The sequence below is a fragment of the Protomyctophum bolini genome (genome assembly GCF_963924005.1).
Source record: "Protomyctophum bolini genome assembly, chromosome: 4".
NCBI lineage: Eukaryota > Metazoa > Chordata > Actinopteri > Myctophiformes > Myctophidae > Protomyctophum > Protomyctophum bolini.
Genome location: NC_137865.1, coordinates 6,997,234 through 7,023,298, shown reverse-complemented (window position 1 = coordinate 7,023,298; position 26,065 = coordinate 6,997,234). Strand labels below are relative to the sequence as shown.

At 43.4% G+C, this 26,065-nt stretch overlaps 1 protein-coding gene across 2 annotated transcripts; it reads left to right on the top strand.

Moving 5' to 3' along the window:
• Positions 1-2,207: 2,207 nt before the first annotated feature.
• On the top strand, positions 2,208-26,065 carry gpr37a (G protein-coupled receptor 37a). Of its 2 annotated transcripts, XR_013963992.1 has the most exons (4): positions 2,208-3,866; positions 22,501-23,054; positions 23,784-25,580; positions 25,812-26,065. XR_013963992.1 is itself a non-coding variant. In XM_080762537.1 (3 exons), exons 1-3 carry the CDS (start codon positions 2,811-2,813, stop codon positions 24,082-24,084), a joined length of 1,911 nt encoding a protein of 636 aa, XP_080618663.1. In that variant the 5' UTR covers positions 2,208-2,810; the 3' UTR covers positions 24,085-25,590. The 2 variants fall into 2 exon arrangements, 1 of the variants encoding a protein (XP_080618663.1); XM_080762537.1 differs by lacking the exon at positions 25,812-26,065 and having other exon boundaries at positions 23,784-25,590.

The following is a 26,065-nucleotide window of genomic DNA, read 5'->3' as shown; positions in this document are numbered from 1 at the left end:
GGTAAGACTAAAATGGGACCCAGTGCCTCTCCTGCTTGGCACTCGGCATCAATGGTTGGATTGGGGGGGTAATTGTCCCTGCGACATACTAGCGTCATGTCCAGGGGGTGTATTTCATGTCTAGGGGAATGTAGGCTAAGTTTGTACATCATGGTTGGGGGATGTACTTGCATATCAAGCCGCCTCATGCTTCCGAAACAAGAGACCACTATGGTCCACATTGTTTTCTGTTGTCTTGAATATATTTTTGTCGTGGTTATCCCCCAGAGGGCGCCAGTGAGCTACTTGTGTTATGATCCTGTACAAATATAGTACTGTATCATTAAATGTATCGTTTTACAGTGAACTCCAGTGTGTACTTTTGGTAATGTATTAAGACCATCCATCCATCCATCTTCAACCGCTTATCCGTAGTCGGGTCACAGGCTCCACCAGAGTGCTCCAGACTTCCCTCTCCAGAGCAACATTAGTGACTTCCTCCTGGGGGATTCCGAGACGTTCCAAGGCCAGTGAGTCGATGTGTTTCCTCCAACTGCGCCTTGGCCTGCCCCGGGGTCTCCTCCCAGTGGGACGTGCATCGAGGACCTCCCTAGGGAGACGCCTGAGAGGCGTCCTAACCAGATGCCCGAACCACCTAAGCTGGCTCCTTTCCAGGCGAAGGAGCAGCGGTTCTACTCCGAGTCTCTCTTGTGTGACTGAACTTCTCATCCTATCTCTAAGGGAGATAAGATAAGGGAGACCTTAGGCCGATTCTACATGTCTTCTAAATACTGTAAGTATTCTGAAAAAAACGACCTAGGAATGTGACAAAAATCATCTATGAATTCAAGTCTCCATGGGGTGAGCAATCGATAGAAAAGAAAATGTCACTTTAGGGATGAACTATCCCTTTAATCTGTATCTGCTGAGTTCTCTATCCTGATTGGTCCTCCTGACCTGAACATGCATTTTCTATCACTCGTGATTAATCAGTAATGAGTACTATCAACATACTGTATATAGTTATTAATTTAACAAAGGAATATAACCGTGTGTGTGTGTGTGTGTGTGTGTGTGTAAGTACATGTACAGTAGGTAACTCAAGTACTGTACTTAATTACAATTGTTTACATACTTTTACTTTACTGAAGTATTTCCCACTTCTACTGTCCTACAACTCAGAGGCAAAGATTGTACTTTCACTCCACTATTATTTGACAACTTTAGTTAGGCTACTAAGCAACGTATTACATTTTGATTATTATTACAAAACATGCATACATCTATATAGAAGTGTCTATTTGTATTGTACGTCTCTAAATGTTTTGATGAACTGAACATGGTGGACCCTCTTGTAAACAAGTGTAATGCTTTATTGGGTCGTCCACTCACAGTTAACATGAGTCTTTGTATTGAGTTGTGCTTGAAATGTACAGTAATTCTGCAAACTGTTAAGAAATATTTCAATCAATCAAAAGCATTAACCACTTTAACCCATTCTGACCGGGCACCCATTTTGGTGTTGGCATCATGTTATGCTTTAGCTATTGAAAAATAGCAGATCTACAAGCTCATATCGCGCCACCGAGTGGCGCGATACGAGCTTGTAGGTCTGCTATTTTTGAAATATTCGAAGAACGACTGACATTTTTAGAATCTGATCTCAGGTCAGAATGGGTTCATCAGACCAGTGTGTGTCCAGTGGAAACCTCGTATGAATCTGATCTCAGGTCAGAATGGGTTAATAGAACTCACAGCCCTATGCATACTTGCTGGACAATTTGATCTACAAGCTCACACCGCCTCACAAAGCGACACATTGTGAGCTTGTCTATCTGCTACTTACATTTGGAAACTTCATTGTGAAATGGGACTTTCTGCTACATGAGTAGGCTATACTTTCAGTACTTAAATATATATTTTTGCGAATACTTTTGTACTTTTACTCAAGTAGCCTACATTTTGAATTCCAGACTATTATTTGTAAATGAGCATTTCTACATTGTGGAATTGGTACTATTACTTAAGTGTGATCGATCGAGTACTGACTGAGTAGTGAACAAACCAGGTGTTTTTGATTTTGAGTTTATAGGTTTGTGACTGCATGGTCTGTAGTGTTTACAGATCAGGGTTTCAGCCACCAGGGGGAGCGCTTGTCCCTCCCTCCGTCTCTCCTCTATAATCTCCATTATGATGTCCGGGGCTCGGCGCGGCTCCACACCGAGCTTGGCACCTCCTCGACTCGACAGATCCATCCTGACCGACCGTGGCCTCTCCTCTCTCTGTGGGCCTGAGTGTGGACCCGACGGCACCGACTGACTGTCCTGCTGGACTCCCATTAAACACCTCTGTGTTGTCGACTTGTCGGGGGATAAAATGTCCAGCAAGCTACACGGACCGACGCGCACACATGGAGAATGACGCGTGGGGATCTCTGTGGTGACTTTTAATGCGTACACTCTGTCTGTCTTCCCGAGCTCAGAAGAAACACCGCGGGGGGACATTTGAGGAGATTTATCTGGGTAAGAAAAGGCTTCATTGTTTTATGTAGACTGTGAACAACAAACGGACTATTTGGAGCTTATCTCTGCGACGCACCTGCTGCATACTACCAGGGCAAGTCGACCACTTCTTTACATGTGAAGTCCAGATTTGCGCACAGAACAATACAATTGTGCGCAACTGCAGGGAGTTATGAGTGTAGTTTTCACGGTCTTTTTGTCAACGAACCACGGAAATCACAAATGGATAAAATCGCCGCGGATCACGATTCGTGTTGGTCCCACATGTGTGCGATAGAATAGATCAATAGACAAAAAAAAAAAAGAACGATGTTGTTGCCACTTCTGAGATTGCTGTGCGTCTCGCTGTGTAGCGAGGCCGTGTTGTTAAGTCACTCACACGACGGGCAGCAGCAGCAGAAAACAAAGGGCACTTTCACGCCGGGCGATTATGAACCCACCGCCACAAACAGGAATGTACACAAGGCTCGTAGTGGCAGCGGGACTTCGTGGCGTGCCGCTGCCGCCGCCGCCCGCGAGGACCGAGGAGCTGTCGTCAACGGCAATAACGCCCGGGCGCAGCAGCATCACCAGCACCACCTCCACGACGCCGCGCTGAACTCCGTGGCGAGGAGAGGCGCGTCGCGCGCCGTGCGTAAAACGCAGCATCCGAAGAAAGGACCGAGGGGAGGACGCGCCGAGGACGGAGACGGAGGAGGAGGAGGAGGAGAGGGACCGTGGCGCACACTACGGGGCGAGGCGGCTGCTGCTGCCATGGCAACGCACGGGAGAAGAGGATGCAGCCATGGCAAGAGTGACGCGAACTATCCTGTTAAGAGCAATAAGAAGCATGAACAAATGTGCAGGCGGAAAAAGACGGCGTACAGCCGGCAGAGGCGAGACGTAAAGGGTGGACGGAGAGATGGAGAGAGGAGCCATGAAGCGGCGTCTTTGGCCATGTGGGAGGCCCTGCCCAAGCCCCTGGCGCAGGAGCAATTGGGCACGGACTTCCCGTTCAACGAAAGCAGCGACTATGAGCAGTTCACGCTGCCGAACATCTTCGACTTCATACCCAAGAACACGAACGGAAAGCGGAAGCGCGTCTGGAACCCCTTCTACCCCCTCACGGCGGAGTCGTACGGCGCGTACGCCCTGGTCGTCTTCGCCGCCATCGTCTTCGTGGTGGGCATCCTGGGGAATATAGCCATCATGTGCATCGTGTGCCACAACTACTACATGAGGAGCATCTCCAACTCTCTGCTGGCCAACCTGGCCTTCTGGGACTTTGTGGTCATCTTCTTCTGCCTGCCCCTGGTCACCTTCCACGAGCTGACCAAGAACTGGCTGCTGGGAGAGTTCTCCTGCAAAGTCATCCCTTACATCGAGGTAATGATAAAACACTCACACATGTATGTCAAGTGCAACCACCCACCACCCGTCACAGACCCACATCTGACAGTGTTTTTGTGCCAGGGTCACCCATACAAGATAAAAGGTTATACAAAACGGTATTCCAAATTGTTTAAATGTTGCGAACTTCAGACGTTTTGAGCTTAAAGGTATATATATTATATTAAGTGAGTATATTATATACTCACTTAATTTAAATATGACTTATTTTTTTGTTTGGTCCCTACTATAGAGTGTGCTGACCATATAAGGAGTTCCTCCCTGTCCCCAGTTAACCCCTGGGGGTCAAAAAACCTTTTGTTTTTGGCTAGGATGAAGGCCCAGCCTTCATCCAATCAGGATAGAGGGGCCTACCGCCAATCATGATCGAACGGGGGCGGGCCTTGGTGCGCGTGCTGTTGGCCTGTCGTGTGTCGTCCCCCCCCCCCCCCCCAACTGTAGTGCGTGCATGTGCACATCTTGTTACCGGGGCGGACCGGTGGGGTTTTTCACCCAAATCACCAAGTATAGACAACCGGGGCGCCCTAGTCAACTGAAGTATAGGGTATAATGACTAACTATTCATTAAGTGTTTACTGACATAAAATGAACCATAGTGTCCCTATTCAGGGCATTATGTCATAATAGGCAAACCTTTAGCAAGATCAGCTATGTTACACAAAGTGTATTTATTATTTACTTAAACCAATTAATCCATGTGTTTATTGTGTGTGTGGTCTCGGTCTGGTCAGTGTTTCCTATGAGTAGATGTGCATAGGTGGAGACAGACCGGTGTGGAGATGTACTGGTCATGAATGAATCAGATTGGGAGGTGTCCAACTAGTGTCCATATTGACTGAAAGAGTACATTATGTTAGGCAGGAATGCCACAGACAATGTGTTGCAGATTTGACGCTGTGTTGTGTGAGCTTATAGATCTGCTATTTTCGGTCTGGAACACCGTCATTATGACAAAGCGTAAATGGGGCTTCATGATGTGTGTCCCTAGTTAGAGGACCTGATCAAAGGCGGGGCCAGGTGTGCCGAGCTTGACGTGAAATGGGATTAGTTTTTTAAACTGTTGAGCTGAGAACTGTTGGATCATTTCTCTTCAGTAGACCTGTATAGTATTTGAAAAGAATGTGACAAACCAACTTGACAGTATACTGTATATATTAAATGTTCATGAACTTCAGACGATGAAGTATGTTGGGTGTAAAGGAACCCCCCCCCCCCCCCATGCCCAGCTGTCCTGCATTTACCAGCCGCATATCAGAGTATGCATTTATTCAACACAATCACACATTCGATAATGTGATCCATCAATAATTGTAGCTACAGTGACATCGATCACACCCTAGTACGTGCAATTAAATGCAGGTAATCGATATCACGTGATTGTTTTGGAGGAGCAAACAAATGCAATGTTTCACATACATTTTGTGCGAGGACCAGAAACCTGTTGATATTGGTGGTACCTCTGTAGGTTGATAGCGGAATCGGCCACAAATTCCCACAATCCCAAAATACCTTTTAGTGTCTCAAAACTTTACGTTTTACCAACACCTTTCCATTTGCTGAAGTAGGGACGCAGTTGGCCCCCAATATTGTGTTGCAGTAAACCTTTTCATATATTTCATAGACGCTGTAGCTTCATAGACTTGTTTGAAAACACTATCATTGTGTATAGTGTTGTGTTGGATGTTATCATGTGAATGTGTACTTTCAGACATTCAACCACATAAACCGTCAATACTTAGTAGACTTGACCTTTGGCACTGTACTGTTTTTTATCTCTACACCAAACATCTTTGCCAAAAATAGCTACAATCTACAAGCTCGTAGATCTGCTATTGTTGGCTAAAGTTCTCCTCGGAATACGAAGGCTGGTGTTGCTGGTATAAACGGATAGCTTTTGTGCACATCCAGGTGGGGGAGGTGCTGGTAGGAAAAGTATGAAATGTAGACCAAAGAAAACTTCCCTTGGAGAAGGAAGGGACCGCACACTTTAAATTGCATTGAATTGAGAGAGAGAGGATAGTTGTTTAGAGTTTACACTAGATGAAGTAGGAATGCTAAAGTTTAAACACCAAAGTACCGAAACAATGTAATTCATTAGTAAACAATATCCTGAAATAGCATTGGTACTATCATTGCTATATTCACATACTCACCTTTTTATCATTATCTAGCTGACAGATAATTGCACAAATGAATCACTTTGGAAATTAACTATAATAACGTGTGTGGGGAGTTAGTAGTTGACATACTATACCATGGGTTTTCAACAGGTGGTCCGTGGACCACTGGTGGTCCGTGAAGGTGTTGCATTTGGTCCCTGACCATGCATTTAGTAATGTAGGAAAGTGAAGATTCGTATTTGAATTTATTGCAGCCACAAGTTGAGAAACAATGCAGTAAATGATCTGGTGACAAATGATGATGCGTCGATGTTGTCAGTTACTGGGAAGTCGGATGTCAAGAACTTCCACAGAACCATCTACCGTACCGGATTGCCTGGTTGAGTCACCATTATAAGGAAATGTGCCCATAATCAATCGCAAGTGTCTGCTTACTCATAGAATATAGTTACAATGAATAGCAACATGAGTTTAATATGGAAGGTTAATTTCTTTCCCCCACACCACGACGGTATCCCACCTCCCAACACAACAATGGTCCCCAGGTTGATTCTCAGTCAGGGTGGTGGTCCCTGGTTCATAATCAGTTGAAAACCCCTGTACTATATACTAGATAAGACAGCATGTAGACATTGAAACTTTGTTTCTCTCCACGCTTCGCTGCGGCGAGTTGGTAAACCGGTGAGTTCTCCAGTATTCCCTGTAGTAACCCTGAGGACCCCCCAGGCCTACATTACAGTCTTTTGACACCCATGCACTGGTAGGTTGGTGAAAGTTACATACCTGAGGCAACCTACTATGGTGTCAGCTATAGGGTTACAGACAGCAGACACTACACTGACTGACCCAGTTGTGTCTGTAGTCGGTGCTGGTCGACCCGCCCCTTGTTGGAAAACAAAAGAATCTGTAACCAAAACGATTTAACTGCCAGGGACACCGTAGTCGATCCATTTTATTGTGAATGTGAGGTGACATTTATAATAACCCCAAACTAATGCTTATTCTGTTGATTTGTTGAAGTGAGTGAGTGAGTGAGTGAATCCTGGCTACACCTGGTTGCACGTTGTGTTATGCACCGGAAATAGTTAAGTTTATTCGTACAATAAAACAGTACAAAAAAAAAGTTAACATCAGTAAAAGAGAAGTGTGTGCAGGTGAGAAAAGAAACCCATGGAGGGCTTGTGTGTGTGTGTGTGTGTGTGTGTGTGTGTGTGTGTGTGTGTGTGTGAGAGAACGTGCACGCCTGAGTGTGCCTAGTGTACATGCATGTCTATCTGTGTCTGAGTATGCGCAATAAAGCTACATTACGTTAGAATCAAGTGGAGAGGGTTGCTTCAAGAGGCTGGCCCTCAATCTATGTTTAAAGTTACAGAGCGAAGATGAGGAGTTGGCAATAAGTATGTGTGAATTCCAGAGTAAAGAACCTCTGACTTTAATGGAGAACTGGCTAAGAGTGGTACGGCTGAAGGGACGATGAATATTATCAGATTGTCTAGTATTATAATCATGAACTTGAGAGTTGGTCTTAAAATATTCTTTGAAAGTTGTAGGAAGCATATTTGGAAGGTAAGTGCATTTATAGATGAAAGAACAGGACTGTACTGTTAATGTCATAGATAGACAATACATTTAGATCTTTAAACAAAGGAGCAGATGGAGCCAAATAGTGAGTAGAGGAAGCTATTCTTACAAATTTATTTTTAATAATTAATAATTTGTGTAAATTGGATGGATATGTACTTGCCCAAACAATATTGCAATAAATTAGATATTATGGATAAATCAAACTGTAATAAAGGGTTAAGAGGCAAGCCTGATGAACCAGGCCCCTAATTCTTCTGATGATACCAAATGATCTTTGTTGGTTACTGTATGAATGTGTTCTTTCCAAGACAATTTTTCATCCACCAGGATTCCTAGGAACTTGGTGGATGAAATTGACTAATTTCAATCCCACCAATAGAGATCTTAGCTCTATGATTTTTGCTCACAAAAACTATAAAATTAGATTTAAAAAATAATAATTGCAGAATTAAGTGGAGTGGGATTTGTGAGGATCTTTTTATATAGTTTATTTTTTAGAATAGAGGATTTTTAGAGACCTGATGTAAACCATGGTTTCCAAAGACCTTCACCAGCCTTCTTCCTGGATTTAACCAAAGGAAAGCAGCGATGAAAGACAGAAGTCAACAAATGAATGAATGTTTGATAAGCAAGATGCACATCAGAGTAGCCTACTCATAAACATCATCCCAGGAAATATTACAAATCAATCTCCCAAACCGCTCCCTAATCCTAGTGTTAAAAACTCGAAATGTATCGCTGTTATTTTTTCTCTCATGTTCATTTCTAAATGGCAAGGACAGGAAGAAAACGGGGAAGTGATCTGATATATTATCTGTTAACAGGATGCCTGATTGAGCTACATTGTTCAAAGAATTTGTGAATATGTTATCAATAAGAGTAGCAGAAGAACTGGTCACTCTTGTTGGTCTGTAGATCACAGGATAAAAATAGTTAGAGTACATGGTATTTAGGAAATCAGCAGTTGATGCATTGTCCTTTTTAAAGAAGTCAATGTTATAATCTAGTAGGAAACATAACTTATTTTCTTTATTTATTAAGTCTAGTGTTAATGTCAGAATATCATTAAAAGCTGTTATATCGGTATCAGGACATACCTGATAGATGCACCGCACAATAACGTTCTTGCCATTAAAAGATGACCATGAAGGAATTTCAACAAAAACAGATTCAACATCGGATGAATGATGCTCAAAAGAAAGATCATCCCTAACATAAAACTGAAACCCGTTATGCACATACATTGACACACCACCTCCCACTCTCTCTGATCTAAAGGAGTGAACAGCGTTATATGAAGACATATCATATAGTGTTTTAGTTGATCCTGAAAGCCATGTTTCTGAAAGAGCAATGATTGAAAATTCATTATTCATTGAAGATAGATAACTTATGAGATGATCATACTTATTGGGGCTATTTAGGCTCTGTACATTCAGGTGAAAAGTAGAAAACAGATGTGAGTGGGAGTTGGTACTCTATTGTTGGTAAGGTAAGTTGGTACATATAATTTGTTAAATGTTTCCACATTGAAATAATCGCTAGTGATTGCTTCGTTTGCATATTTTAGGCAATTAATGCATGCCATTTGGCTATTCTGACTGGCCAAAGAGCATTGATCACGCCTCCAGGTCTTAAGTTAAGTAATAAGACCTGGTACTTAAGACACGCAAAATACAGCCCCTTGTCTTTATATCTGAGCAATTTGGCAATTATAGATCTGGGTCGACCCTCTGGCAGAAAGGTGCCAATTCTGTGTGCCCCCTCTATCTCAATCAGTTTGGAGTCCAAATCAAGTTTATCATACATCATCTTTTTTATCTTAATCTCAGTCTCTTGCCATGTTTCGGATTTAGAATCCTCAATACCATCGATCAGGATATTATTTCTCCTAGACTGATTTTCTAGGTAGTCTTCTTTAGAGGAGAGCTTGTCAAGATCAGATTGCAGTTGGCCAAGCAACAAAGTGCTTGACTCAAGTGCTGCCTGGTTCAAAACAAAAAACTATCTTCTTGTGTGAACTCCAGGCTATGTTTAAGGTCACAGACTGATTTCAACAGCTCATCAACTCTTTTTGTGGTAGAGTCCATGATGAGACTTAAGAAAGATTTAAAGTTCTTCTCTTGTAGATCCATCAGTTCTTTGAAAAATTGCTTTTGTTGATCTAACCTCTCATTAAGAACAGAGACAGTCACAAACTCTTCTTCCTGGACAACTGCATTCTTTTTGGGACCCATGGTAACTGATTGCAAAAAGTCAAATGAAAGTGGAGGGGGGGAAAAAAACAAAAACTCAAACAAACCAAAATAACTCACCAAAACAGCTAACAAAAGGTCACACAAAACCGAGATGTTTTATGCAGAGTCAAACAGATCCCTGCCCTGGCAGGTGGAGCCTGGTGATGTGTGGCTGCTGGAGGCCTTGTGGTGCCCGATGTTGCCTGGCAGCTGGAGGCCTGCCCTGGGGTAGCCTGCCTGCTGGAGGCCTGGTGTAGCCTTGCTGCTGGAGGCCTAGTGGAGCCTGATGTTGCCTGGCAGGTGGAGGCCTAGTGGAGTCTGAAGTTTCTTGGCTGCTGGAGGCCTAGTGGAGCCGTGATGTTACCTGGCACCTGTAGGCCTGCCCTGGGGTAGATCGAGCCTGGCTTCTGGAGGCCTGGTGTAGCCTGGCTGTTGTAGGCCTTGTGGGGCTGGGTGTTGAGTTGTTGACTGGCTGCAGGCTGTTTCAGTGCCTGGTGTTTGAAGGCTAAAGCTGCCTAGGTGAAACCTGGTGGCAGCAGGCTATAACCAAGCCTAACAAAGAGCCTGGGCCTCACCCAAGAGGTAGCAGGAGCAAGGGCTCAATCCAGATCCAGACATTAAAATTCCAGTTTAGATCAAAAATATATAGTTAAAAAAAGACCACCTACGCAACCACTGATAGAACTTGGATAAAAAAATACAAAGTATTGTTCGAATTTTGTGGATTATTACCACAAAACTGCTGCTCTCAGTAAAAGCTGCTGCTGCTGCTGTTGCTTCCCTGCACCCTGTGTCCACACACAAACGCAATACAGTACATTATATACATTAAGCTCACAACACGTCACAACTGAAATATAAAATCACAATAAGAACCACAGAACCACATCAATCTTCATTTCAGTGATATGAATATGTTTCTTAGGTATGGACAATGGCATGATACCGTATACCCCTCACACCCAAATGTACCGTATAGCTTATAGGAGTGTTGTGGCTGCGAGCTATGTGTCAACAATCTATTGTACACAGAACAATGGGAAGGTAGGCGATGGTATCGTCCTGTCCACAAGGTACCCGCGTCACAGGGACAGTAATAGACTGCAGAAACTCAGCTGACAATATAGGACTCTGTAAGTCTCTATGCCAGTGGTTCTCAAAATGTTCATGTATTTGGCTACAGACCCCCGTCTGAAAATATTTTGAAGATTTGTGTTAAAACGTTGTCAACATTTTTCAAAGTAAAATCTTGTACATCTGCTATTTTTGAATAGCCAACATATAAATGGCTAAAGTGGTTACAATGATTGTGATGCTATTGGCTGGCGTCGACTGTTCGCCGCTTCACCTCCCAGTGTATGAATGAATGAACCGTTGTAAAGCGCTTTGAGCACTTGGAAATGGAAAAGCGCTATAAAAATGCAATTCATTATTATTATATGGCGAGTGCTTTGGTCCCCCGGATCCCACTTTGCGAAACAATGCTATATTTCTTTACAGCATGTTTGTGATGGGAAGAAAAAAATAAACTCTCTGGGGGAAAGAAATAAAAATGTCGCAAAATGATTAGAATATTTCATGTGCAAACAAACAAACGATTAAAATGAATCTAGGAATCTAGGAGTCGTGATGACTGCTTCGTCTCCTTCTCTCAGGTCCTTGGCAGTGTTGTTTTTGGCAGCAAATTTTAGTTTTAGTCATAGTGTCTTGAATAGTTTTCATTTAGGTTCAGTCACATTTTAGTCACCTGGAATTCCTTAGTGTTAGTCTAGTTTTAGTCGACTAAATATCATAAGATTTTAGTCGACTTTTAAATCTACAGTTGATTTAGTCGATTAAAATGTATTTGGTCGGGGCCTTGATGGTGTCGTAATGACTGTTCTTACACTTGCTGAAAATAGCCGATCTACAAGCTCACAACGCGTCGTGCTGCGACGCGTTGTGAGCTTGTAGATCAGCTATTTTCAGCATGCAACCAAGAGTAAAATGACTTATACATGGATCTCTTGTCCACTAGTCCCTTCCTAGCATTTTAGTCTAGTTTTTATTTGTTGACGAAATTGTCAGTATATTTAGTCTTATAGTTTTAGTCATCGTAGCTTAGTTTTCATTTAGTTTCCATTTAGTTTTCGTCAGTGAAAAAAGGTAGTCGACGAACATTCTTCGTCATAGTATTAGTCGACGAAATCAACACTGATCCTTTGGCCCGGAAAGGAGATGTGTCCGGTGGATAGAAGGATATACATCTGACAGTAACCATCAAGTCAAAACAAACTTATTTCTATATCACACTTAAAACGTCCGTAGTCGGCCAAAGTGCTGCACAAGTAAAAAATCACACCCGTGTGAACTGAGTGTTGCAATTCCCCCCCCCCCCCCCCCCCCCCCCCACACCTCTCTCTCATAATTAGCAGGCAACAGAGCATGCACTATCCCTCTCTGTTTCTGGTGCCCCCTACTGGTACTAATAAGTCATATACTCGTGCTCAACGTCACATAGATTAACCACACATATAGGTGTACGCGGACATTGCTGGTTGTAGGAGTGGTTGCACCACTCAAAAAGAAACAATGCAACCAAAGCAATACACTAGACTAGGTGAATAGGCCAAATGTACATACAGTGATTGATTCAGTGATACAGTGACTCAATAGTGCAATATGACAGAATGAATGACGTAATGATGTTTCTTTGGAAAAGTATAAAGTTAGACCCTCTCCTTACACGATCCCCAGTCGAGCTGCAACTGCTAAACATTATATTCTCAGCGAATTAGCAATTTCTCTATTGATTGCCTTTACGATTAATCGAATAATGGAGAAGCTTGTTTTTGAGGGAGATACGTGTTTTAGAATATCTTATATTAATATTTTATTTTGATATAAAAAACCCAATGCAAACAAAAATCGAATGAATCTTTCTTGATCAACTAAATTGATTCGTCTTTTCTAACCACTTTTTTAACCACTGGCCTATTTTATAATACTACTTTATCATACAACAGTAACGCAAGAATTATGAAAATAGCTGACGCATCACATGTGTGATTGTTTTGTGTTGTGAGCTTGTAGACTGGCTATTTTTTTCTATTTGTAAAAGTCGTTGCGCCCATAATTCACAATTCCCACAAGACGAACACAAGCAGCTGTTCAACCTGGCACTCTGTACGGCGCAAACAACCAACACATGTGCAGTCAAGACAGTAAGTCGACACAAAACAACACAACACCTAGGTACTGTTTTGTTTTGTACTAGTCTATGCCCCCCAACCCCCCAACGTGGCCCCCCTACTGCCCCAAACAAACATGCGTGAGGCGGATTAACATATGTGTTAAGAGGCGGCTCTCAGACAGACAGAGATTAGGCCTCGTGTGTCATGGTTAATGGAGAGCGTTTAGTTGACTTGTGCTCATTCAGTGGAAGCTAGGCCAACGCAACGTCTGAGTGCCTTCACAAACAAAACCTGCTCTGAAAGCAGTAATTAAGGCACGAAAGTGGTTGTTAAATTCATAATGGCACTTTGAGTTGTGGAAACGGCATTATATTTTGGGTTACAGTATAGTAGGAGTTAGTGTGAGTTATTTGAAATCCGAGCGTATACAAATGGAACCAATTAACCAAATGTGCCTGTGAGCCGGGTCTGTTTGGTTTTAGCTGCATGCGGGGAACCCCTGGAATCCAGACCTGTGTGAGGCTACATTTGGATGTAATTCCGCTCAAGGACACCTGGGTGGTCCCCGCCCGGCTCCCACATTTGAAAACCGTATACGTAGACAGTGGCATTATACTCTGATACTACCGTGTGACTAAAATACTGCTTTATTCTGACATTATTATGGAATTATTCTTATGCCACGTTGTCACGGCTTGTGACACCAGCAGCAGAGAAAAGCTGTTGATGTATCAAAACAAAGCGTGTGCTTGCCTTGAACTGCATAAGCTGCTTAGTGAGCTGACTTTTTCCCTTTTGTTTCGGTTACACATCATGATGCCCTAATAATGTACTATCATGACCTTTAAATAGAGAACCATGATATGGCTTGAATGAGATGAAATCAGATTATAATCAGCAATGAAACTACAGTAATATACGTGATTTGGTTACTTTTGGATTGCTTTTGCTGTCAAACGTATATGGATACTGTATGTCTACTGACGGCGAATTAGTTACAAACAAACAAAACAAAACAAAACAGCAGATCTACAAGCTCTCAAAATCGTAGATACGGTTTAACCCATTTTGGGTTTGAAAATATATTTTCGTTTTTAAGTCAAATCTTTGCTTATAATATAAAATATTTTCAGATGGGGGTCGGCGGCCAAATACAGATAATTCCGGGGGTCCTTGACATAAAGTATTGAGCACCATTGATATAGAAATATAGGTATTTCAGAAAACTGTCTGAATTTAATAAAAAAAAATTAAATTCCGATGTCAGGTCTAAATGGGTGGTTTAAGTGGTTAAATGTCTGAAAACACACATTAACTCCATTTTAACCATGTTAGACTCATTGAAAGTCCTTGGTTCTGGGGACTGATATTATCCTTCTAATACGCAAGGGGGGCATGTTTTTTAATGTTTTTTTATTATTAAAACAGTTTTTTTTTGTTTTTCCCCAAAAAAGTTATAAAAAATGTATACGACCCCTCATGCATTAGTAGGAGAATAGGCATGTCTGATGAAATGAATATCAAATTCTGAATCAAACAACTTAAAAACGGATCACTTGAGAGTTTCATAAGTATTGTTAAAAGGACCACTTCACCACTTTTCAACCTATCTTCATATAATAGGTCCTCACTAATAATCATGATAAAATGGCACAAGTTCAGAAACCCGTCCGCCAGTGACATCATCGTTAGGCAGATCATTTTTACAAAAAAATGTATTATCGTGAGAACGATGGCTTCCATTTTCGCGTTGCAACTTTTCAGGGCTAGAAAGCCTGCAGTGTCTATCAGCTTGGATTCCCCATCGATGATGTCACTGGTGGACGGGTTTCTGAACTGCCCACAGCCTTACCTATGAGAGACAGATGCCTGGATTGTTTTTTTATCATGATCATTAGTGAGGACCAATTATTTGAAGACTTAAGATAGGTAGAAGATAGGAAAAGTGGTAAAGTGGTCCTTTAAGTTACAAGAAGAAGTCTACACAATTAGAGAATGTAGAATAATTGTTATTTTATATCGTTTGCTTGTTATCTCTCCTATGGTGCCACATCAATACAGCATGGAATTGTGGACAAAATCTTATCCTAAAGATATTCCAAGTCTTGGGTCTGAGAGGCTAAATCTCATCAAATGTTGATTTGTGGCTCAAATGCCTAATAAATGGACCTTGATATGAAAAAGGTTGAAAGCCACTGGTTTAAACAGGAGCCATGGGTCTTACAGAGTAAAGAATAGAAATCTGCCGTCTGAATAAGGTATACTATAATGAATTGCATCTTATAGCGCTTTTCCAAGTGCTCAAAATGTATGAATGAATGAACAATGGTTCATTCATTCATACATTGGGAGGTGAAGCGGCGAACAGTCGACACCAGCGTCCTCACTTCCCACATTCACACACCAATGGTGGCGAGCTCACACCGACCAACTCATTGGAGGCAATGTAGGGTTCAGTGTCTTGCCCAAGGACATGTGGACAGGAGGAGCCGGGATTCAAACCGCCGACCCAGGGATCATTGGACGACCTGCTCTACCTCCTGAGCCACAGCCGCCCATAAACTAATAACCTCATTGGTCGTTTTTCATTGCAAAACTGACCACTAACCATTAGATTAGCCTGCTGTAATCGTATTACATGTTATAACCCAGCCTTTGCTTGTGTATGCCATTTATCAATAGTGGTATTTAAATGTCTGTGGCCGGCGGGAGGATTCATCACAACCATCTAATGGCAAACGACGCATTGGCTTTGCTATGCTAAGCTGCTCTCAAACCATGCGACTAATGGGGTGTAATTACACCAAACAGAGGGGATGTTAATTCTAATGGGCTGCTGGGGCAACTGAAATCACAATCCTCCACGGCCCGCATGTGAAAATCTGTCATTGTGGACGCAGAGGAGACACAGTGTTGCCAGATTTTCGCGAGAGAAGCAACGAGGTCTTTGAAAACGAGCCCAAAAGAAGCGACTGACACATGAGCGCTTTAAACCTAGGCCTATACGCAGCCCTCAGCTATTTTAAAATTGCCAATCTACAAGCTCGCAATGCGGTGTGAGCTTGTAGATCAGCTTTTTTTTTTTTACCTTAAATAACAAACATTCGATTGGAGCCCACACTAAACAACATTAGGATTAGGAAGCATATATTCAGCCCAAATAAGCAGAAAAAGCAAGACCTGCGACCCGCAACTACCAATATTCTTTTTTATTACAAGCGCCGACTTGACAGAAAAACAAGCCCAAAGTCCCTTGTAGCAATAAGCGGACATCATCATGGCATCACTGACACACACACAGCTCTGAGGGAAGTATTGCTGTCATGCTGATGTGATGACAGACATTAATGTGTCATTGTGTTTAATGTGCTTGTCTGTGTGTCGGACGACGTTAAGCTGAGCTATAAGGCTGCAGATCAACGAGGAGAGACACTTACTCTGACACGACACATAAAACTGCCTGAGCAGGACAGAGCGAGGTTCGGGTGCCGTGGTAACGGTTGTACTATACGTTAACCCCATTTCCGCCCACCGATCTACAAGCCCAAGCTTCACAATATTTATCCGTGGGACAATGAGTCAAACGATGGGATGCCTCGACAACTCGCTGTGTTCCGTGAGTTTGTTTTGTCATTCTGTCGCTATCTAGTCTGGCCAGCCTCCTGTTTGACTGGTGTTTCATAACGTCACACCTGTTACGTAGCGACGTTGTTCCAACGAAACGAAAGAGTAAGTTCAGTGTATATTTACATCATCAGCCAGCACCACTCTGCTTTTCTCACTGTTGAGAAAAAGAAATAGCGCCAGTTTGAGACTCGAGAGTAAAACCTACTGTAAAAAAGTAAACACTAGTTTGATGAAGTAGTCCAGAAGTTCAGGAGACTTCGGGGAAAAAAGCTATTCTCCTGAATGCTGCCTTAACCGGCATGGCATGGAAAGGAGTGGCATTTTGCAGCCTGAAAAGGTTTGAGGACATCTGGTATGCAGTCGGATAGAGAGGCTGTCTGGGAATCGGTATAGGTCACCAAGTTGATCGTCGGTTCGCCCACATGTCAAAGGGTCGAACCCCGTCCTCCCCTTCCCTGAGGACCATGCTTCCTTTTCATTTACCCTGTTGAAACACTGAACATTGCTCAAGATCAGGCTCTACTCTTTAAGTAAAAGTAAGTAAGCCTTGCTGAGCCATGCTGCCCCTATATTTAGAGTCTTAGTTTTAGTCATCATAGCTTAGATTTGATTTAGTTTCCATTTAGTTTTCGTCAGTGGAAAAAGGTAGTCGATGAACATTTTTCGTCTTAGTTTTAGTCGACGAAATCAACACTGGGCCTGTCCTGTTTCTGTAGTGTGAAGCTTGATGTGGAAGTAGCACATTGTGTGCTTTTAGTTCTGTTGTCTTTTGATGGGGGGGGGGGGGGGGAGACATTTCTTAGAACTTTCAACAATAAAATGATATGCCCAGAATTAGGACGTCAGGTTTGAAAAGTGGTGAACTTGCATCCTCTTCACTCTCCCCCACCCCCTGTCTGTTTGTTCCATGGTTGCTTCCCCCCCCCCCCCCCTCCCCTCCTCCTAGTCGGGAGGCCAGAAATCCTTCAGACAGATGAAAGGGCCTGTGCCTCCTCACTGGCCACTCTGTCTTCTTCTGGGCTCTGTGGTGTGCCTGGGCCAGGAAAACACTCTGCACTGTTTACACCGTGTGCTGCCAACAAGGCCCCAATATGAGGGACAAGGGCAACAACACGGAGGCAAAGTGCTGCTGCCTGTGCCTGCCGCCCCCCCAAACATCAGAGCATGAGAGCATGTTCCCTTTGTGACTTAATGAGCATCAGAGAACACAGTCGAATAGCCGTCAGGAAGAAAACCTTATATATCCGCATTTCAAGGTATTTGTTTTTTTAAATATGTTCCCTGCGTTGTACAAGAGTGTCGCCAACACATCAGATATCTTCACTACTTTTGGAAGAAAACATATGAAGTGAAAGTTGATTGTATACATCAATGAGCCAATGAAAAGTATTGACAAGAGCTTGTGACTAAACACTAACTACATTGGATCCATCAGAACTGTTATATGCTGGTTGGAATAACGTGTTCCTCCCTGAAACTCCCCCCTGTCAGGTGTAAAGGAGCAACTTGGACACTCGGGCATGAAGGAAGCATGAATTCAAGTCCGTTGCTCTCCCCTTGTCCCCCATATATGGGGACTAGGTTGGTGGAGGGTGTGTAGAGCCCAGGATCACATTAGATGATTGACACAGGGGTGAAAAATGGGTTACAAAATTGTGGGATAAAAAATATATTTAAAAAAAAAAGAACTGTTATATGCAACGGTTTTGGACATTCAAGGTCTCCTCCTGACAGCGACGATATGAGGCGATATGATCATAACGTTCCTGGAACTACTGCGGTGCAGCTTACTGTAGAGTCATGACTCACAAGCAGCATACATTACATACACACGATACACACACACACACACACACACACACACACACACACACACACAGAGAGACTGCACTTGGCTCATGTTTACTATGGGAGAAGTACAGTAAAATACAGTGATGTAGCTGAACAGAAATTAAACAAAGTTGGCTAAGAATTCTCACCTGTAGTAGAGTAAAATTTGACCGGAAGTATCTATACTTGTACTGGCCCTATGGGTTTGAATACTCTGTCCACCACTGTCTGTGTAAGAGTACATTTTATTTTATTCTATATTATTTTAATTGCATTTTACCTTTATGTAAACGGGGGAAACCACAGTGAGACCACAAAGCTCTGATTTTCAACAGTGCTTGAAACACAATCACAAACAATATAAAATCATCGTGCATCAGCATGCAGTTTCACACAGATAACTGCTAATGATTATGTCAGCGTTATTTGAATATTTGAAGCATGCACATGGCCTCCACATCTAAATTCCTTCATCACCCCAAGGGATCCAATTTGAATGTCTGTTGAAAGTAATTCTGATGCTAAATTACTAAAAGCTGTTTTTCCAGCCGACCCCCCCATGCAGACCGTGTGTCTGGTGGTAATTACTAGAACACCATGTAATGAGAGGTGACAGGTCATTAGGTAGTATAATAAGATTGCTTCATATAAACATACAGAAGCCAGTGCCGTGTTCTCCTAGTGGCCAGGATGGCATAGGATATCTGCACATATAGGTAGTTAGTGACACTTTAATGATCTTTTTAATCCCACATTGGCCAAATTGTCAATTCTTTCAGTGTAGAGTCACCAGCTCTTGTTAATGTTTTTATTGGTTCGATATTTACTTAACATTCACGTTCAATAAAAAAATACAATCTATAATGACAAATATAGTTGATCTACGAGCTGACAATACCTGATGCGACGTGTTGTCAGCTTGTAGATTGGCTATTTTCGCTACTTTTTGGGTGACACTGTAGTATGTATTAAGTGGGCCATGAGTTAAAAAAAACCCATAAAATTAAAAACGTATATAAAAAAACCCACACCCGTATGAAGTGAGGGGCGATCTTATCATCATACATACTCATTCCGGCCAATCAGAATTTGCGTCCTCACCTTCGTCTTCAATGTTTGTAGCAGATCTACAAGCTCATAGTGCGGCACCACGCTAGAGTGCCACGCTACGAGCTTGTAGATCTGCTATTTTTTGAAAACTCGTGAAAATGTGGGGCCAATCTTTGAATATATATATATTCTTTCAGAGAACGTTTTTTTTAACTCAAATCTTTGCTTCTGGGAGTGTCCCTGGAACAACATATTTTCAGATGAGGGTCGGCGGCCAAATACATACATATAAAATTTGGGGGTGCTTGACATGAACGTTTTTGAGAGCGACTGACATATTAGAAACATGGGTTTTTCAGAAAACTGTCAGGATTTAGAAGGAATTTGTAGAATCATCCTCAGGTCTAAATGGGTTAATGTTTGTGTTAGGACAACGTTTGTGCACATACACCAAAAGCTGGACATACAACAATAGGAGGGGCTAAAAAAAACTGGAGATACAAGGTTTCTGCCCGGCGACAGCGATGATAACGTCTGAGACAACTTCCTGCCTGGTTTGAGAGAGACCAGACCTCCTTCCTCCCCTTAGGATGTTTTTCTCTACCCATAGATTAGAACAATGTATACCAGGGTTACATTTGCTGGGGGGGATCTATACAGGGACTGCACACATAGATATGAAAGGGGGCTTCAGCCCCTGCCCTTTTACCCCGTCTGTAAAACAGCTGCCCTTTCCAGACCACGAATGCAGCATTTACTATGGTGAAAGAAATGTAAATGCCCCTCCTCTCCTTTCCATGCTATACCGGAAGGCAGCATTCAGGAGAATAGCATTTTGTTTTCCCTCTGAACTTGAACGCAGCATTTTGCATTGAACTAATTTGTTTCGAAATCCATGTCGTTACACCGCATCTCCAATAGATGACGAGTGCAGGGTTGCGTCCCGAAAATAGCTGATCTGCAAGCTCTCAACGTGTCGCAGCGCGACGCGTTGTGAGCTTGTAGATCTGCTATTTTTGGCCAAAAGTGCACCCTCTTATTGGATTTCAGCCCCTGCCTCTCTAACACTCTCTGCACGTGCCTGGATCTATGCCTCTGCTTTTGATTGAATTGATCTTACTATTGTTGATCTTACTATGATTGTTAGCATTTCTTTAACCAATAACTCATTTTTGAACTACAATTTCACATAATGAATTCTACAAGATCACATCATGTGAGCTTGTAGATCTAGCCTATGTCCAATGAAGCATATACAGTTTATGTGGATTCGACATTTCCCTTTGAATGGAATCCAGTTGTTAATGGACATGGGTGAGAGAGAAAGTGAGAGAGAATGTCAGCTGTGCAGTGATGGAGTCCCCTGACTCTCAACGGCTTCACTTCCCATGCGGTTATAGGGTTAGATTAATATATTTGTATAAAAAAAGGAGGGGTTGGGACTTAACCGCTTCAAGCCCTATATACTTCTTCACAACGACACGTTGTACAAATAATTCAAGCTCAAAACACGTCACACTTTGAGCTGTTTTTGAATCTACACAAAAAGACAAATGTGACAAATGTATAACATTTGCCCAGAGCATATCAGACAGTACACCTATACATTTCCACAAAAGGGAATACATGTACAGGTATTTAATTCAGTCTGACTAGAAGCAGGGAGAAAACATATCCCGGAATTCATCCCCACAAAAGTGAACGATGGGGGGTATCAAAAGCAGAGGCATACTGTAGCTCGCCCTTCCCTCCCACTAATCCACTCATAAACCCATACCTGTGTTGTGTTGTGCTGTGCTGTGTTGTGTTGTGTACAGTATATGGTTGTACAGCAGCAGCATCTAGAGAACAGAGTCAGCTGGCTTCCATTATAGGACTAGGTTTACACTATAGGTACATTCTGTGGCTCTGTTGGTTTAGATAAGATTGTAACAACTGTACTCATGTCCCTTGACTTGTTGTTGCCTGTTGTTGTTGTTGCGATCACAACGACCATCGGGGCCATCTGATTGGTCGTTCAGGTAAAACACTGGCACCCACCGGTCGGGGGGGGGGGGAGGGCGGAGGCCCAGCGGCATTGGTTTAGTTTCCTGGTCGTGGTGCCTCCAGCTTGGCCCGGCTTGCTCTAACAAACAAACAAAAGTGCCAGTGTGTTTTGTGGGCATGAAGCTGGCAGGGAACTGTTGTCCTTATCTCTACTGCTCACTAGTGACACCTACTGGTCGGTCGGCATGCCAGTGCAGCGGGGAGGGTATACTTTTGAATACTTTATTAACGGTTTGAAAAAACAAAGTACAGAGGTGCAGTTAAACAACAATGATAACACAAAAAGGCTTGTTTCCATTGTGGTCCTATTTATCAAGAAAAAGACGTACAATACTATACAAGAAACTATCAATAGTAGGAGCAGTAAAATACTTGTCTAGGTCCAGTTGCAAATTGCACGCAGGTGCTCTTTTATGGCGGTTTTGAAGGAGGGTAGGGCGTCACACTTTGTGATGGCATAACGGTAGAATCGATGCTGCCTCATGCTACAGAAACACAGATCCTATGGGCCACATATGGCTCGGCTAAGGATTACTTAGTTAGGCCTACTTACTTTCCATTTGCAAAGACAAATAATGCATTTTTGACTCAATTAACCCATTCTGAACGGGAACCCGTTTTGGTGTTAGCACTATGTTGTGCTTTAGCTATTGAAAAATAGCAGATCTACAAGCTCATAGCGCGCCACCGAGTGGCGCGCTAAGAGCTTGCAGGTCTGCTATTTTTGAAAAATCGAAGAACGACTGACATTTTTAGAATCTGATCTCGGGTCAGAATGGGTTAATCAGACCAGTGTGTGTCCAGTGGAAACCTCGTATGAATCTGATCTCGGGTCAGAATGGGTTAAATTCCACCTACATCCTTCATTACTGTCCACTGGGTTCTACTGAAGTATTCATTCCCACGTCTTAACGTATAGCACCATGTCTAACCCTGTCCCCAGGTGGTCTCTCTCGGGGTCACCACCTTCACGCTGTGCGCCCTGTGCATCGACCGCTTCCGCGCCGCCACCAACGTCCAGATGTACTACGAGATGATCGAGAACTGCTGCTCCACGGGCGCCAAGCTGGCGGTCATCTGGGTGGGCGCGCTCCTGCTGGCGCTGCCCGAGATCCTCATCCGGCAGCTGGTGGTGGAGGAGGAGGGCGAGCCTCCGGACCGGGTGCCGCGCGAGCGCTGCGTGGTGCGCATCTCCACGGAGCTGCCCGACACGCTGTACGTGCTGGGCCTCACCTACGACGGCGCCCGCCTCTGGTGGTACTTCGGCTGCTACTTCTGCCTGCCCACGCTGTTCACCATCTGCTGCTCGCTGGTGACGGCGCGCAAGATCCGCGGGGCCGAGCGGGCGGCCGTGCGCGGCACCAAGAAACAGATCCACCTGGAGAGCCAGATGAACTGCGTGGTGGTGGCGCTGGCCATCCTCTACGGCTTCTGCATCATCCCCGAGAACATCTGCAACATCGTGAGCGTCTACATGGCGGCCAGCGTGCCCCGCAGGTTAGGACTGGCACCGTTTTAACATGTTTAAGTTGTAGGCTATACGATTAATTGTCACGCAAGTAATTGCGATTAGTTGATTTAATTGTGTTTTTGGCATTGGAATTTTGGCTTTGGCTTTTAGGCTTCGTAATGAAAAAGTGCACAGGGCAGATGTGACGAATAGCTGAAACATACCAAGACATTACTGATTTTTTTTATAAATTGTATACTTACAATAGCAAAACATTGCAGAAATAGCTGATCTATACTCTTACTTGTAGATCTGCTATTTCTGCTTTTTTATGTATGTAACATCTTTCAACATGGAAACGATTATGGCGATTATGACAAAATAATTGGGATTATCTCAAATAATGGCGATTAGACGATTATGTATAACCCATTTAGACCTGAGGACGATTCTACAAAAATGTCTTCAAAATCTGAAAAAGTTTTCTGAAAAACTGTTTCTATGTCAGTGGTGTTCAACCTTTTTCATGTCAAGGACCTCCAGAATGATGTGTATTTGGCCGTGGACCCACATCTGAAAACATGTTGTTTCAGGGACGCTCCCAGAAGCAATGATTTGAGAAAGAATATATATATTCAAAGATTTGTGGCACTTTTTCAAAAATAGCAGACCTACAAGCTTGTTAGTGCGGCACTCGGTGCCGCGCTACGAGCTTGTAGATCTGCTATTATTCAATAGCTAAAGTATAAAATAATGCTTAAAACACACACACACAGGGCCCTGGACATCCTGCACCTGGTCAGCCAGCTGCTGCTGTTCTGCAAGTCGGCCGTGACTCCGGTGCTGCTGCTGTTCCTGTGCCAGCCGTTCAGCCGGGCCTTCCTGGACTGCTGCTGCTGCTGCTGCGCAGAGTGCGCGGCGGACCCCGCGGCGCACCGGCGCACCTCCTCCACGGCCGCCACCACCACCAGCGACAACGAGTGCACCACCACCGAGCTGGAGCTGTCTCCCTTCAGCACCATCCGCCGGGACAAGAAGGTCTCCTCGCCGTACGCCTCCGTGGGGACACACTGCTGAGGAGAAGGACGACCGGACGGACGGAGACGTTTACAAGACAGGTTACAAAGTGTCACATCGAAAGGGTGTCTTTTTTTTGTTGTTCAATTGGACCGTACAAACCACACGCAGCGTTGGGGGGGGGGGGGGGGGGGGGGGTGGGGACGTTTTGTTTAATAATTTTAGGAATTTGTTATCGACATATCAAGTTATTTGGAACGTGAATAGGATGTATAAACCCACAAACAAAGGTGGGTTTACTTTAAGAGGGGCTGTGTTCACATGAAGCGGATATGCGACGCTTTGGATGTCGTATCCACAGAGTGCTTCTTTACTGAACACACTTGAGCGTTTATCGTTTGAAAACGTTCGGGCCTTTTGCTGTTGCTCGAGCGCAGCTGCGTCGTCTGTGTTATTTGAATCAGAATCAGGTGTAAAACAGTGGGTGAAATTTAGTTTTTGTTGTTTCCATAAGAGAGGGAGAGAAAGCAATGAGAACAAACACAAATATCTACGTATTTACACATACCGTATGTACCTGAATATAAGACAATAGACATAAGTTGCAGTAAGTACCTGAAGTAAGACATAAAGTTGCGGTAAGTGGTGGTAGGTGAGCATAGCAGCAGACAGTATACTGTGCATGATATGCTATGGACGTTAGTTAAGGTGTGAGGAAAAGTGAGTCAGTGATGTGTCGGCCCAATAGTCCACAATAAGGTAACTGTCACTGGTAGAATGCGCCGGTAGGTCCATTTAGCCCTATATAGCTGAAAACGCTAAAGACGTGTTTCTCATGGTTGTGGTAACGATTCAACGGCGGGTCGTAATTGCCCGGATTGTCAGATGCAGCAGGGGGATTAAATGGAGCGCTTGAGGCTCGTCTCCAAACGTGAAACTGTTCTCAGCTTGAAGCGCCATTTGGCGCTCTGCCAAAAACCACGGATGCCGGGAGCACTGGAACGCCATGCTCTGCACTGGGGCAGATAACAAGCGCCCCACTGGCCCCAGGGCGTCTTTACCATAGAAATGCATGGCAGAGAGAGAGAGAGAGAGGTCTTTACCATAACATTTGGCAGAATGGCTCTGGCAATCTGGCATCTCATCGATTGATTTATCGAATACTTTATTGGTCAGAAAAAACAACAGCATGTGTTACAGTAAGACAAAAGATGTATTCAATTCATCAACATATCATACAAAAAAATCACAGAATTATACATGTCGACAGGAACTTGGGGTGGTACCCTCTAGTGTTGTTGTGGCTGTACATTCTCTGCACTCACTTTGGAGAAGTATAGTTCGACCCTGACTTTGTTTGACCTGAATTGAACACACCCCAAATCAGCATCATTGGTAACACATGTGCTGCTGTACGAGGGCAGTGACTCGTTGACTATCTTAAGTACCAATCCCATTGATATTTTTGCTTAACCCTGTCTTCTGCTCTGAGCCATTCCAAACTAGCGAAGTGCATTGGAATTAGCTGGGTGACAGGCTTATGGCAGGTCGTATCAGTTTGTTTAACCCATTCTGACCGGGCACCCATGTTGGTGTTCGCATCATGTTATGCTTTAGCTATTGAAAAATAGCAGATCTACAAGCTCATCTACGAGCTTGTAGGTCTGCTATTTTAGAAAAATCGAAGAACGACTGACATTTTTTAGAATCTGATCTCAGGTCAGAATGAGTTAATCAGACCAGTGTGTGTCCAGTGGAAACCTCGTATGAATCTGATCTCAGGTCAGAATGGGTTAATAAAAAAAAAAGCTTTCTTGTGGACACGGCCCCTAAAAGGGCAGGGCTGAGTAGAAGCTATACAGACCGCTGTCCCCTTCTCTGTTTACAGATTTTATATATTATGAAGGAATTCACACATTATTTTAACTTGAATATTAGATTTTTATAGCAATATGTTTTGTTTTATTTTATTAACTCACCAGTATTGTTTCCGAAACTTTGCACTCGGTCTTAAATTCTGTTTCATTTCTTTGTGTATATT

Bases quoted from the DNA above. Each gene is read 5' to 3' on its own strand.
- gpr37a (XM_080762537.1), top strand. From the start codon at position 2,811: ATGTTGTTGCCACTTCTGAGATTGCTGTGCGTCTCGCTGTGTAGCGAG. The intron at 3,867-22,500 runs GTAATGATAAAA...CCCTGTCCCCAG, and splicing joins AAGTCATCCCTTACATCGAG to GTGGTCTCTCTCGGGGTCAC. The intron at 23,055-23,783 runs GTTAGGACTGGC...ACACACACACAG, and splicing joins GCGGCCAGCGTGCCCCGCAG to GGCCCTGGACATCCTGCACC.